The sequence below is a fragment of the Brachycentrus maculatus genome, unplaced genomic scaffold (genome assembly GCF_059751285.1).
Source record: "Brachycentrus maculatus isolate JH-2025_06_01 unplaced genomic scaffold, ASM5975128v1 h1tg000361l, whole genome shotgun sequence".
NCBI classification, from domain to species: Eukaryota; Metazoa; Arthropoda; class Insecta; order Trichoptera; family Brachycentridae; genus Brachycentrus; species Brachycentrus maculatus.
The window spans coordinates 31,932-46,904 of NW_028281110.1; the positions used below are offsets into that span (position 1 = coordinate 31,932).

At 34.0% G+C, this 14,973-nt stretch overlaps 1 protein-coding gene across 2 annotated transcripts; it reads left to right on the forward strand.

The window, feature by feature from the left end:
* The first annotated feature begins 186 nt into the window (after window positions 1-186).
* On the forward strand, window positions 187-14,176 carry CysRS (cysteine--tRNA ligase, cytoplasmic). 2 transcript variants are annotated; one of them, XR_015838465.1, is made up of 13 exons: window positions 187-329; window positions 711-895; window positions 1,675-1,941; window positions 4,307-4,523; window positions 6,110-6,320; window positions 6,662-6,894; window positions 8,067-8,300; window positions 8,646-8,781; window positions 10,298-10,524; window positions 11,455-11,617; window positions 12,215-12,411; window positions 13,456-13,819; window positions 13,906-14,176. XR_015838465.1 is itself a non-coding variant. In XM_088269708.1 (12 exons), the coding sequence occupies exons 2-12, from the start codon at window positions 717-719 to the stop codon at window positions 13,579-13,581; spliced, it is 2,190 nt and encodes a 729-aa protein (XP_088125834.1). In that variant the 5' UTR covers window positions 187-329; window positions 711-716; the 3' UTR covers window positions 13,582-14,176. The 2 variants fall into 2 exon arrangements, 1 of the variants encoding a protein (XP_088125834.1); XM_088269708.1 differs by having other exon boundaries at window positions 13,456-14,176.
* Window positions 14,177-14,973: the final 797 nt, after the last annotated feature.

The window sequence follows — 14,973 nt, forward strand, 5'->3', positions numbered from 1 at the left end:
GGCATTATGGACTACTAGTTTAATATTCACTGCTGGCTTTTATTTGCTTAAACTGATTTCCTTTATTTTTTAATTTACATTTTTGATTTTTATCCCGTAAAAAATGAATAATAAACCTGAATTGTTGTATGTTTTATCATACGAATGAATATAATGAAAAACGACCGTGTGTCGGTAGCCTTTTTTACTGCCGTTTTGCGCTTGCGCACAGCGGTTCGACGTGTCAAAATTTGTTGGTTATTTTTCAATGTAATTTTTACATACTGGGTAAAAAGCGGCGAAATTTCATCATCATTAACACCCTAAATTAAGTACCAGTATTTTTGAACGTACGTGTAATATTTTTATAAATTTTCTCTATTTTACAATTCCACATTCGTACATTCACCTTTTTGAAAAATATGTATATTTTACTTTATTCTCATTTGAAATCTATCAATTGCTTGCGTCATTTAGATTTAAGTATCGAAAAACTCATTTAAATGCTCATTTTATTTAGGTTTATAGTGCGTTTCACCGCTGTAATAGAAATAACATGTAAAAGTAAATTGTCGATTTTAAAGAAACAATTTCCCATACTGATCATTTGGTTTTTATGACGAGTGCTCTCCTTACTAGAATTACTACACTATATTAATATTACCTTTAATTTGTATCTTATATTTAAGATTTGATTAGCTTTTACGATTAATTTCACGGTAATCTTTCAGTTTAAGATGGCAAAACGAACACAGCCAACATGGACAAGTCCTCCTGTTTCGGAGAAACTCGAATTGAAGCTCTACAACAGTTTGACGAGGAAGAAAGAGAAATTTGTACCTCATGACAGTAATAATGTGAATTGGTATAGCTGTGGACCCACTGTCTACGATGCATCTCACATGGGGCATGCTAGGTTTGTATTGCTCAAAATAAATTTCAATACTTTGTACGTTTAAGGTTTCTGTAAGAACGTATTGTTTGAAGGCAAAACTTATCCTTTACGTACGGGACGTTGTGAGTTTTTCCTTTAAATTGACAATATCATTATTGAATTACAGTACTGTAAATCCCCCTACAACATTGACATAGGTACCCCTTTATCTTAGAGAATTTTATAAGGCGTTAATGTTCTAAATTATATTTCTAAATTTTAACTAGCAGAAATGACTGTAATGAGTCATTTAAAATTTAAATAATTATTTTTAAACATTAACTTCCCTATTACGTCCACTCCGATAACGCGGTACCTATCTCAGCGTTGTAGGGGGGTTTGCTGTAATACCATGCGGGTAATCCGTGGGGAGACACTCTAGCTGACCATCTAAACATTCGAGTTTCAGCAGTTTCTATTTGCCTCAAGTCGGTGTTACACATCATCCAGCATTCTGAGCCATAGAGGAGTGCAGATCTGACAATTGTTTGGTAGACTTTTCCCTTTAACTTGGCTGGCACTTTTAGGTCACAAAGGACTCCCGTCATGTATCAGAACTTCATCCCCTTTCACACTAATTCTATGCAATACATCTGCTGCGCACCCTCCATCCTTATGTATTATTGACCATAGATATTTAAAGGAGTCGCTTCGGTATTGCTTCCCATTTAACTTTTTTGGGAAGATGGTAGACATATTGGAAATTATTAGACGTACAAACTACTGCAAAAGGATAAATCTTATATTTTATATTTTTTCAGATCGTATATTTCATTTGATATACTCCGGAGAGTATTATCTGATTATTTTGGATATAAAGTTCTGTACGTAATGAACATCACCGATATTGATGACAAGATTATAAGGAGGGCGAGACAGAATTATCTATTTGATAAATATGTCTCCGAACCTATGACTTTAGAGGAAATAATTAAAGATGCCAACAATGTTATGGACCTATTTCAAAACAATGCCAAGGACACAACCGACGCAGATAAGAAAACTATGCTGACTAAAATGTTAACTGAGTATGTATCTACAAAACACTAAGTATGTACCTGTTAAATTATTAATCTGTCTGGGAGTGTAGCCATACTTGGTCTTTCAGACAAAACGTTCCTCTAAGGAGTATGGGCGTACATGAACGGCCGCGCTTATAAATCCCGGTAAAATTTATTTATAAAATGGCACTGGTACTGCTATCTGTGTTTTTATTAAAACACTAAAACTACACTTGACATTTTTATTATTTAGTATAATCCTTATCCGCACCCAATGGTGCATAGGGCACTGCATCGAATTGACGTAGTGTTATCTTGATCATTTTTTACATGAAGGCAAGGTGATCACTCTTGCGCTTCAGGAACCAGTCCAGGGTAATATTAAATAAATATTACAGGGTAAAATCACTAATATTTATTTTCACACCCCCTGGGAATCGAACCCGGGACCTCCAGCACGATAGCTAAACACGCTGACCATTACACCACGGAGGTGGACAAAATTGACATTTTACTTAAAATAAAAGTTTGTTAAGTTATCGTAATGACCCATGACATAAAACATCAATAATTTTCATATAAAATATGTTTACTGGTGTAAATATGATTTTTTATCCAGGAACATATGTTGCTTATAGCATTAACTATGATTTAGAAAAAAAACTCACTCCCCTGTAGAGGTGTTCCTAGTATATCAGTCACAGGTACAAATGCTATGATATGTCAAGAAATCATTATATTATGATACTTGTATGGAGCTATAATACGTACAATATACTAGCCACTAGCCGCTAGTCAAATCTCACAAATCTGTTTCAAATGAATATAACCAACGATAACATTATCACTCATAAAACATAAAACTTTAGCTTATCAATAATTTAAGCTTATCAATGACTTGCCGGTCAGTCGTTTTGCATTGTATATTGTAAAGCTACCTTTTTCTTAGTCTATTGGATTATTAGATACAAATGATGAAAAGAGACAAATATACATGTCGATGTCAGTCATAGCGTGTTAAATATCGCTCGGCTCAGGACTCACCGGGTTCGGAAATGCGCGGAGATACGAAATATCACAGATATTCCGATAATAAATAATTTAGCGCACCGCGGCGGCGCATAGTACGAGATACGAGGAGCATGAAGCAGAGTCTGGTTAGCAGACTAGTATCTGGTAACACCTCCAGATACTAGTCTTGTAGTTTTGTCCACCTCCGTAGCGCAGTGGTCACCGCGTTTAGCTACCGTGCTGGAGGTCCCGGGTTCGATTCCCAGGAGGGTCAAAATAAATATGGCCGATTTTCACTCTCATATTTATTTAATACCACCCTGGACTGGTACAAGAAGCGCAGGGCTGATCACCTTGCCTTCGTGCAATTTACGATCAAGATAACACTCCGTCGCTACGATGCAGTGCCCTATGCACCATTGGGTGCGGATAAGGGTAAGAAGGAAGAAGATCTGGTAACAGGTAGCGTATACAAGTATCTTGACATGGTGATATCGGTAATAGCGATATCGCTAAGTAGCAGTCTAAACACACCACTACTTCCCAGATACAAATTGGTCCACAGAAACTCACTCCCGTACAAGTTAAATTAATTGTTGAAGTATGCGTTCTATCATTATATAATCCACAGTCATTCTTCAGTATTTGTAAAGACAAGGGAGTTACTTTTTTTGCTAGTGAATATCGAGATTATTCTATTACCCTTTTACAAACATAGAATGCTTGTTTTTTTGTAACAAGAACAGAATAAAAAAATATATCGCTCACTCCTTTCAAGAACATCATAAGTCAAAAATTGTCTATTTTCAGTTAGGCATGTTTTCGGAATGCCCAAAAAATGTACTATATCCCAGCAAAAGAGGCATATTTTTAACTTAATATTTACCCGCTACAGGGCAGAATGTGTTGTTTTTGCATTTTGAAGAAAAGGTTTTATTTCATTATTTTTTTTAAAAATAAAATAAATATTTTTAAATAGAGAAAAAACCTTCAGGTTTTACCTAAAAAGATCTGTAGCATAGTAAAAAGTTCAATAAGTGGGTTGTTATTTATTTTTAATACATTGTATTGTATTTTTAAACTTAAAAAATGTTCTGCTGAAAAATCTAGTTTTTTTTATTTATGACGTTCTTGAAAGGAGTGAGCGATATGGCAAAATAAGAACTCTATAAAACAGTAAGTTTTATGATGTGACTTTACCAAAATGTATTGATATTAAAAAATATATTAGTTTGAATAGGCAAATAATAATTAGGCATTTACCAAGGAGGAACCATTTCATTATATCTTTTTACCTGTTTTAAAATATTGAAATAGAATTTGCACTCTTTTTTCATAGAATTTGATGTATTGAATGCTAAAATATTTGTAATATTTACAGCATGACGTCCGCTGTTGATGCCCTGAAAGAAGCTATTGTTTCCAAGGATGAATCAAGGATACAGTCTAGCAAATCAGCATTCTTAGAAGCCGCCAAAGATCCTATCTCACAGTGGTTAGATAAAAATAACGGTTCTACAGTGAAGGACAATCGCATCTTCGAAGCCCTCCCAAGATATTGGGAAAAAGAATTTCAAAAGGATATGAAAGCACTTAATGTAAGATATATTATATATTTTGTTAAAATAATTCCAAATATTTAATCAAATTGCGATCAAAATAATTTGACAAATATTATCTTTATAAAATTACATTATTAAACATATTTTTACTAATTCTCTAATCTACATTAAAAAAATTACATTACCACATGATTTTTGTATAAAATGTCACTTGACATATCGCTCACTCCTTTCAAGAACGTCAAAAATCAAAAATCGTCAATTTTCAGTTGTGCATGTTTTCGGAATGCCCAGAAAATGTTTTATATCCCAGGAAAAGTGGCATATTTTTAACTTAATATTTACCCGCCACAGGGCAGAAAGTGTTGTTTTTGCATTTTGAAGAAAAGGTATTGTTTAATTATTATTTTAAATATACTAAATATTTTTCAAATGGAAAAAAAACCTTCAGGTTTTACCTAAAAATATCTAATGCACAGTAAAAAGTTCAATAAGTGGAAACTTTAAAAACCTTCTCCTAAAAAATCAAGTTTTTTGATTTATGACGTTCTTGAAAGGAGTGAGCGATATAGGGTCTTGAGGTACAAAGTTTATTTCTTACATCACATTGAAGGAAGCAATAACAAAAAAACGCTTTTTATGGAATTGGGATTTATTCCATGAAAAAAATTTTATCCATGTTTTTTTTTTTATTTGTAGTGAAAGTTGTTTCGCCTACGACAGATAGACGTTGCCCCCGCAAGGCGAAACAGCTGTCACTACTTTTTGAAGAAAGCTAGAAGTTCCTTTAGCTAAGCCCAGGCAGGGAAAGAATGGAGGCTAAACGTTCATTGAGTACCATGTGTCCTGAGAGAGAGCGCTCAGCACTGACCAAGACAAAAAAGAAAATCATAAGACAATGATACATATGTTAACCCTGTTAAAATGTAAAAACTATAATGTCTGGTATCAAATAGTACGCTATTTTGTATAATTGTCATGTTGATTATTTAAAAAAAAACACTTGTATAATACCATTTACATATTGGGTTTTATTTCGTTACACATGACTAGTTTCGAAAACTACAGCTGTACCATCGACGGGTGATTAGTAAAATTGTTGTTTTCGAAACTATTTGTGTGTAATGAAATAAAACTCAATAAATGGTATTTTTTATAAAAGGTCAAGTGATCTTGCATCCCTTTTGCACTGCAACCATATTAGGTCTATTTGACCTCCCTCTGTCATAGCTCACTCTCAAGACCATGTGAGTCATGTAACTTACAACCTGTCTTGGTGGTAGGAGCTTCACCCTCTCGGAGTCTAGTAGTGGTGCTCCATGGATGTTCACCCTCTCGGAGTCTAGTAGTGGTGCTCCATGGATGTGACTTCGGTTGCGAGCGAGTGCGTCACAATTATAGAGAATGTGGATGGGTGTTTCGTTATCCTCCATACAAAATCTGCAGACTGTGGAATCATGCTGTCCAATTTTTGACATGTGTCCTCAGTCTACAGTGTTCTGTCAAAGTCCTGGTTAGGATTCTTATAGGTGGTATCAAACAAGTGTTCAATATTTTTTTGCCATTCCATAAAGTTAATGCCAAATCAATAAATAATAAAATTGTCATTTTCATACTCCTAGGTTCTGCCACCGGATGTATTGACACGAGTCAGCGAATACATTCCCCAGATAATAGCGTTCATTGAGCGCATTATAAACAACGGATTAGCCTACGCTGCAAATGGCTCTGTTTACTTCAATGTCGGTGAATTTGATAAACGAGATAAACACCACTATGCCAAATTAGTTCCAGAGGCGTACGGTGATACAAACTCATTGCAAGAAGGAGAAGGTAACTATCAGTATTCTTATTTTCTTCATAACACCTATAAAGAATGTGAAAAGTATGCGATTCTGTTTTTTCCAGTAGTAAATAATAATTCGGTTACAAAATGATTATAATATAATAAAAACTATGTATACATTTTTTTTTACTTTTATTTTATTTGGTTTGATTACCAGTCTGATGATATCGGTAATGACCAAACCTGGTCACTGATAAAATAAAATAAAAGTGGAAAAAGCTATTTGTTATTTTATCATATAAAATACAATACAAAACATTTTTAAAATTTGGACTTAACGCCCTAGTTTATTAGTCGTGTTTAAAAAAAAATTATTTTTATTTTTCAGGTGACTTAACGGAAGAAACGGGTGAGAAGCGATCCCCTAATGACTTTGCCCTTTGGAAGAATTCGAAGAGTGGCGAGCCCGCCTGGGAGTCTCCGTGGGGCCTGGGCCGCCCCGGGTGGCACATTGAATGCTCCGCTATGGCCTCTGACATCTGCGGCAAGACCCTGGACATCCACACCGGCGGAGTGGACCTCAAATTCCCACATCACGATAACGAACTAGCTCAGAGTGAGGTAAATTTTCTGCTTAAAATATTATATTTATACATAGTTGTTTCATGTGGTGCGATTTCATAGTTTTTCCGTTAGTATCATTTTTCATCGCCCCTTGAGTACTAACATAATAATAATAATAATAATAAAACCCTAATCCGCACCCCAATGGTGCATAGGGCACTGCGTCATATAACGCAGTGTTATCTTGATCGTTTACACACGAAGGAAAGGTGATCAGCCCTCCACTTCAGGTACCAGTCCAGGGTAATATTGAATAAATACATATTACAGTGAAAAAATCACTTATATTTATTTGACCCCCCCCTGGGAATCGAACCCGGGACCTCCAGAACGGTAGCCGTGCGTGCTGACCATTACACTACGGAGGCAGACAACCTCAGAGTGAGGTAAATTTTCTGCTAAAAATATTATATTTATACATGGTTGTTTCATGTGGTGCGATTTCATAGTTTTTCCGTTAGTATCATTTTTCATCGCCCCTTGAGTACTAACATAAGCGTCATAACTTTGCTCACTATTTTAAAAGTGGGCAAAATGGCGTCAGATAATTTTTTGTATTATGTTCTATTAACACATTGTAGTGGGCGGTTTTTTTTTGTAGTATACCAATTATGGTTGTAGACACAAGTAATCAAAAACCCAATTCTGATCTGCACAATTTTTTTTGGCATCTCTCACGCTCTATCAAAAGTAAGAGAACGCTTAAAAGGGTCTCCCGCTCTCTTCAAACAGTATGTAAAAGATGCTTTTGAGCATTTTCCGCAAACAATATGTTAAGAGTATAATTATTCATCGGCCTTCTACTACTAATATAAACGTCATAATATTGCCTTTTTCAAGCCACAGCGGATTTAACCGCCCTCATTTTAAAAAGTAAAAAAAAAACCCTCAATTATTTTTGTAATGTTCTATGGAATATTTTTACGAATATATTTTCTATTGAATGTAATATATCAATCAGAAGAGGCAAAGAAGCTCTTTGAGAAAGGAATATTGAAGTCTAGACACTTACATGACTTACAACCTGTCATTAGCTGGTTTAAGTGATAACTAAATGCATTATGTTACATACCATTCCGCTGATAAATGAATTATTTCACCTACTAGAAAATGCTTGACTTCTCAAAATATTGTATACATATAATATTTTACGTTTTTTAATTTTTCAGGCGTATTTTGACTGTAGTAATTGGGTATCATATTTCTTACACACTGGACACCTCACGATTGCCGGATGTAAAATGTCCAAATCTCTCAAAAACTTCATAACAATACAAGATGCGCTCCAGAAGAACACATCGACGCAGCTGAGATTCGCATTTCTGTTGCACTCTTGGAAGGATACACTGGACTACTCGCCCAATACAATGGAAATGGCTGTGCAGTATGAAAAAATGCTTAATGTATGTCTTATAGTAATTATTCGCTCTTTTATAATGCAGACTAACTCAAATAATTTGCCCTGTATTATCGCTCTATTACCTCATAGTTTTTAACCTGTCCAAAATGATAAATTTGTTTTTTTTTTTTATGCTAAATTGCAATACAGTAAAACCTCAATATAACGGACCTTCACATGTTTTTTAGTGTCAAAATTATTCAACATGTACATGAGTTACCTATACCTCAGTTTATGTAGGTTTTTGGCTCAAAATATTTTTCTTCATTTCAGAAAAAATTTAGAGGAATATATCTATCTTATAGTCTTTATAATTTATTTCACTGTCATTCATTTTCTATTTTTGCAGGAATTCTTCCTTAGCATAAAGGATGCCATAAGATGCGGAACAGGGGCCGATCAAGGTGGCGTTTGGTTCGAGCCAGAATCACAACTTTTCTCTAAATTGACATACACTCAGGATAATGTGCATAAAGCTCTTTGCGGTAAGTTGAACATGTTAAGAATGACTCATCACTTGCGACAACCTCCAAACTTTCGGACACAAAATACTTTCAGCATTTAAAAATATTAATACATTATATCTCATAATATTATTTAACCTGGGAAATAAATAGATAATATTTTCTGATTAAAGAATCACAAATCGCTCACTCCTTTTAAGAACGTCATAAATCAAAAAACTTGATTTTTCAGGAGAAGGTTTTTAAAGTTTTAAAATATTATACAATGCATTAAAAATAAATGTCAAGCCAATTATTGAACTTTTTATTGTGCAACAGATCTTTTTAGGTTAAACCTTAAAGTTGTTTCTCCATTTGAAAAATATTTAGTATATTTTAAAAAAATAATTAAACAATACCTTTTCTTCAAAATGCAAAAATAACACTTTCTGCCCTGTAACGGGTAAATATTAAGTTAAAAATATGCCGCTTTTGCTGGGATAAAGTTCATTTTCTGGGCATTCCGAAAACATGCATAACTGAAAATTGACAATTTTTGATTTATGACGTTCTTGAAAGGAGTGGGCGAAATGAAGAATTACTTTTACTTGTCTTTTTTCACTCATTTTGTATGTATTTACTGAATTAGGCAGTGTTCTATAAATCATATTTTGGCATGGAAAAATCAGTCTGAATTTTTTTCGCAAGATCTTATTGATGTTGAAAAAAATATATCATTTTAACAATACATTTTTTAGTGTTGAATTGAAATACTTGTGTGTATTATTATACACACAAATATTTCAATTCAACTCTTTTTTATATAAGCCTAAGAGGCTTTTGTTTGACAATAGGATTCAAGTTGTGGGCTTCAAACCACTATTAACAAAGTTTCCTGTGCATTTACTCAATTTGATCATTATACATACTATGCTCTTTTGATTGGACGAGTATACGTAATCCACAAACTTTGGGGCGAAAGATGAATATTGAATGTGTTATTGATGATATTCGGCATGAATTTTTATCAAAAGAGTGAACAATTACCAATGTTTTGGATGCAAGCATTTGACAAATATTATATTCCATAAATAACCTCCGTTTCTTTATTCTATATTGAAATTTAAACATCTTTGAATTTCACTTGAAATATGGGAGTCTAGATGCTTACTAAATAAAGTAACACAACAGCGAGCCAAATGGGTAGGCCATAATATAAGACACCCAGGCCTATTTCTTATGATTGTGGAAGGCATGTGGGAAGACACAAACTTCACAGGTTGACCCCGCTTAACCTACATGCAGCAAATTACCTCTGACATGCGTTGTAGCGGGTACGTCGAGTTGAAGAGACGAGCGGAGGATAGATCGGGGTAGAGACTGATCATGAAAGAAGCAAACCAATCATCGCAAAGATTGTAACCCACGAAGAAGAAGTAGTCCTAAAATTAAACTCATTTTTGCAGCGGCAACATTTTTTTATTATTTTTTTAATTAAAAGACTTTTAGTTTACCAATGCATGAATAATATTTATTTATATATGTTTTTTTGTTACAGATAATGTCGATACCCGGACAGCACTTGACTGTATAAGAGAATTGGTTAGCGCTACAAATGTGTATTTAAAAATAAAAAATGGTCCACCAAATTCACCCGAAGCTCCGAGTGTACCTTTGCTCGAGAGAGTGGGACGGTTTGCAACGGATCTTTTTCATATATTTGGAGCCATACAGGGACCTCGCGGTGGAATTGGCTTCCCTATTGGCAAGGATAGCAATGCTAATGTGAGTAACGTATATCTAATAAAAGTAGATTCAGTCAGAAAAAAATTTGACTTAGCTGGTTTTTTATTACCACTTTTTTATTACTACTTTTTTAAATTACAAATATTTTTTATTGAATCCATGCATGAGTAATACATTTGAAATGTTAATTTTTTATTGTTAGAAAATTGTAATTCATATAGCAGTAATGTTCTTCACTCTAAACTCCTTCATTCACTCATGAATCCATAAAATATTTTGTACTCCTAGATCTTGAAACTGCATCTATTCCGGTCAATGTAGAATAGTCAATTTCCAATGTACAGTGGTTTATTTCCAGTAAAAACTTATCAAGTTGATCAACAATTGTTTGAATTTTCAAAATAATTTGATAATATTATGAAATTCTGATCCCTCAATTTTTTTTAAATAAAAATTTTCATCCATACTGTATACGTGAAAAAAATCAAAATTCCCAAAAATTAAAAGTAGAGTAGAAAAAATCTTTTTTTTTTTAAACGTTAACAACAAATACAGCAATTTTTTTCTTTAGAAACATTGCCACATATGTATTCATATATGCAAACTAAGTTTTAAAAAAATGGTTTCCAATCTGACTTTTTTTTAAAATTTTACCCGTTGCACTCAAATGATTTTTGGTATGTGCATACTGCCAACTCAATCAAATTCCTAGACTTTTTACTTTTTAATTGTACTCATATGATTATGGTTTGATTATATTGAAATGTAAAAAACCAATATTTTAAAAATATTCAGTACTAAGACATTATTTTGTGGCGCCATAGCCGCAGCACTCGTGTAGTATGGCAAATCATGCGTGCCGCCTTTATGGCGGCACCCCAGTGCTAAGAGTTAATTTAATAACTTTGACTGTATATGGTATGTATTCACCTACAATTTTTTATTTTTTTTTTACCTCGAAAATTTTAGTTTGAAGAAATGGTGGTGCCCTATTTGGATGTAATTGCTTCATTCCGCCAATCTGTGCGAGATACAGCCAGGACTCTTAAGGCTACAGAAATCTTGAAATTGTGTGACGCTCTCAGAGATGATGTTCTTCCCAACCTGGGAGTGAGACTGGAAGATAAAGAAGGTGAGCCATTGAAATGTTGATGCCTCATCCTGATAATAATCATGTGATAAAAGTCAATGTTTTCTTATCTGTAAATATATCCTAACCAACCATCACGCCGCTTCTCCACGGGGGTGGGCAGAGAGAATAGAACGCCACACCACTCTGTCTTTGCAAACATTCTTTGCCTCTTCCACGTTCATGCATCTCCTCATACATACCCGCCAATTATTTTCACTCCTTACACTTCAAAGTATTTCGCACACCTGATCATGCCAAGTTTTTCTCGGTCTTCCTCGGCTCCATTTTCCAACTATATTTGCCTCATAAATTTGTTTTACCGTTCTTTCCTTACTCATTAGTTCCACATGTCCAAACCATTTCAACACACCTCTATTAATTTTATCGACAATACTTATCTCAGCTTTGCATTCCTTCCTTATTTTTCCATTCGAACATGCTGCTCATCCTTCTGAGAGATCGCATTTCGACTGTCTATTTTCATCCTTCTTTTGCCAATCCCAGGCTTCAATTCCATACATTAGGGTTGGAACCAGTACTCTGTTGCGTACTGCCAGTTTAGCTATCTATTAATATTAAAGGTTTTTTTCATTTCAGATCGCAGTGTGATTAAATTAGTTTGCCAGGAACAGCTCTTAAAAGAAAAAGAAGAGAAAAGAGCGATGGAGGCTGAAAAGTTAAAAAACAAAATGGCGAACCTGGCTCTGCAACAAGCCAAGGATGAGCTGAAGAAAATTCCTCCTTCAGAGATGTTCAGAAAGGAGACGGACAAATATTCTAAATTTGACGACCAGGTAAGCGTTTCAAATCATTGAGAAAATTACCAGTACAGTGAAGGCCCACTGATTTATGATTGAATGGACCGAAATATATTTTAAATCAGTTTATTCTTAATAAAATAAATTAATGAATTTTCCATAGAAATAAACAGATAACAAAGGCAATCGAGACATTTGATTGAATTAACACACTATCTGCGGGAAGGGTAATTTGACCCTTTTACTCGCCTGGTGGTGTTGGGCGGGAAGGGCAATTTTACCTTTTCACTCAACTCATCGTAAATTGCGTTATTTTTACGCATGACTTTTGCGGCATCTTTTGATCTCATATCCATGTATACAGTGTGGTTAAATGTTATCACTTCTTTTCAAAAGATGTTTATCTCTATTATGAGCGCGAATCCGCCCGCAGATAGTGTGTTAACAATAATTATTTAGTTCACGCTGTCTACCCTTTATCTGAAATGGACAAACTCATAAAATAATTACACATTTTCTTTTAACCCTTATCTATACCCAATGGTGCATAGGGCACTGCATCGTATAGAAGCAGTGTTATATTAATTGTTAAATACACAAAGGAAAGGTGATCAGCCTTCTGCTTCAGGAACCAGTCCAGGGTCATATTAAATAATTATTAGACCGAAAGATTACTGATATTTATTTTGACCCTGTTGGGAATCGAACCCGAGATCTCCAGCGTGGTAGCCTAGCATGCTGACCATTACACCACAGAGGAGGATAAATAATTACACATCCTTTTTTTATATTATCCACTGACACTTCGTGATGGAATTGCATTTTTAATATATTATTAGATTAAAACCAATATTTTTAGCTTTTCCACTTTATTTTTATTTGACCAGCGACCGGGTTTCGTCGTTACCGACATCCTTTAGGTTACCAGTCTGATGATGTCGGTAACGACGAAACCCGGTCGCTGGTCAAATAAAAATAAAGTGGAAAAGCTAAAAATATTGGTTTTAATCTAATAATATATTAATTACACATACTATAACATTAAATATACGTATTTCAAGTCATTGTTTTTTTTTCTAGGGATTTCCAACACACGATTTCAATGGAGAGGAATTGAGCAAAGGTTTGATAAAAAAGCTTCAAAAAATTCAATCGGCCCAAGAAAAGAAATATAAAGAGTATATTTCTTCACTCAAAATTAACTAAAGTTAATATAAGATTTTCACAATTTTTATCGCCACTATGCCTTGATTGTATTTTATTATGGTTTATGCATATTTCATTCTTCGTATCTGTTCTTTAATATTCCGTTCCTTTTAATCTAGCATTTTATAACATTTATAGAAAATAATAATGATTAATTTAATGCTAGTCTAATTCTAATATGTATTATCAAAGACACCTTTGAATGTAACTTATTTTTTTAATAAAATTTTATATTTCGGTGTGCACATTACATATATATATTGATATCATATTTATTCAGAATGAGGAATGTAGATGGATGTATTAATTTTAAATCAAACACAGATTTTTTGAGTCTACTAAGTTGTATTTTATTAACAAAAACACATAAAAAATTATATTGTGACAATTGTTTCGCCTTGTTAGGGCATTATCAAACAAAAATCTGTGTTTGATTTAAAATTAATACATAAATTAAAATGGAGTTCTACAAATTAAACGCCAAATCAATAAATAAATAATGTAGATGGATGTTAAATTACCGATTTCTGTTATTTTTATTTTATTATCACAAAAATATTATGAATGCAGTATTCCTTTCAAATAAACCTATTTAAGTGCATTTTACTTTGTTTTATTATCCTCATCATTACTATAAACAAGGCCAGGCCAACCCGAATTGCATCCTGGGCCGCATCGATGACCTAAAATTTTTTGAAGGGCCGCATACAGACAGTAATAATTTAAAATATATATATTTCAACGAATTTCATACATATTGATTTTTTTGTAAGTTTTTTTGTAAGGGTACCGCGGGTTGGCCACCCTTGCTCTTAACTACTCTAAATGACATACTACTAATTGTCACCAATGGTAATGCTATTGAAATATTTCATTAACCTTTCCGTACTAATCATCCAAAAATTACACATGATCCGAAGAGGGGTACCAAATGACCCCAGGTTATATTTGTATGGAAATTGTAGTACACAGCTCCCAGCAAGTACCAACTCGCCGCCAACTGAATCATAGGGACATCACGTCCGTACCAATGCGCCGTCATGCAGCGACTGACTGCAAGTAGTGGGCACTAGAAACTCGAGTATTTAGTTGTCTCGCTCTCTTGTTATGATAGTACCACATTTATTAAAGTGAAAGAAATAATATTATTTTTTGACATCTCATCAAAGATGAAGAAGAATATGGAAGTCTGGGCATTTACGGGGCTGACGACCGTCATGGGCTGGTTTAAGTGACACACGTGTAACATTCACCAATACTACCCATTATTGACAACCACACTACTTAAATTCTTTGGTATTCACTTTTCAAATGGTCGTCAGCCCCGTAAATGCCCAGACTTCCACATTCTTCTTCATCTTTGATGAGATGTCAAAAAATAATATGAAAATA

Excerpts from the sequence above, each read along its gene's own strand:
- CysRS (XM_088269708.1), top strand. The coding sequence starts at position 717 with ATGGCAAAACGAACACAGCCAACATGGACAAGTCCTCCTGTTTCGGAG. Across the intron at positions 896-1,674 it reads TCTCACATGGGGCATGCTAG|ATCGTATATTTCATTTGATA; the intron begins GTTTGTATTGCT and ends ATATTTTTTCAG. Across the intron at positions 12,412-13,455 it reads ATTCTAAATTTGACGACCAG|GGATTTCCAACACACGATTT; the intron begins GTAAGCGTTTCA and ends TTTTTTTTCTAG.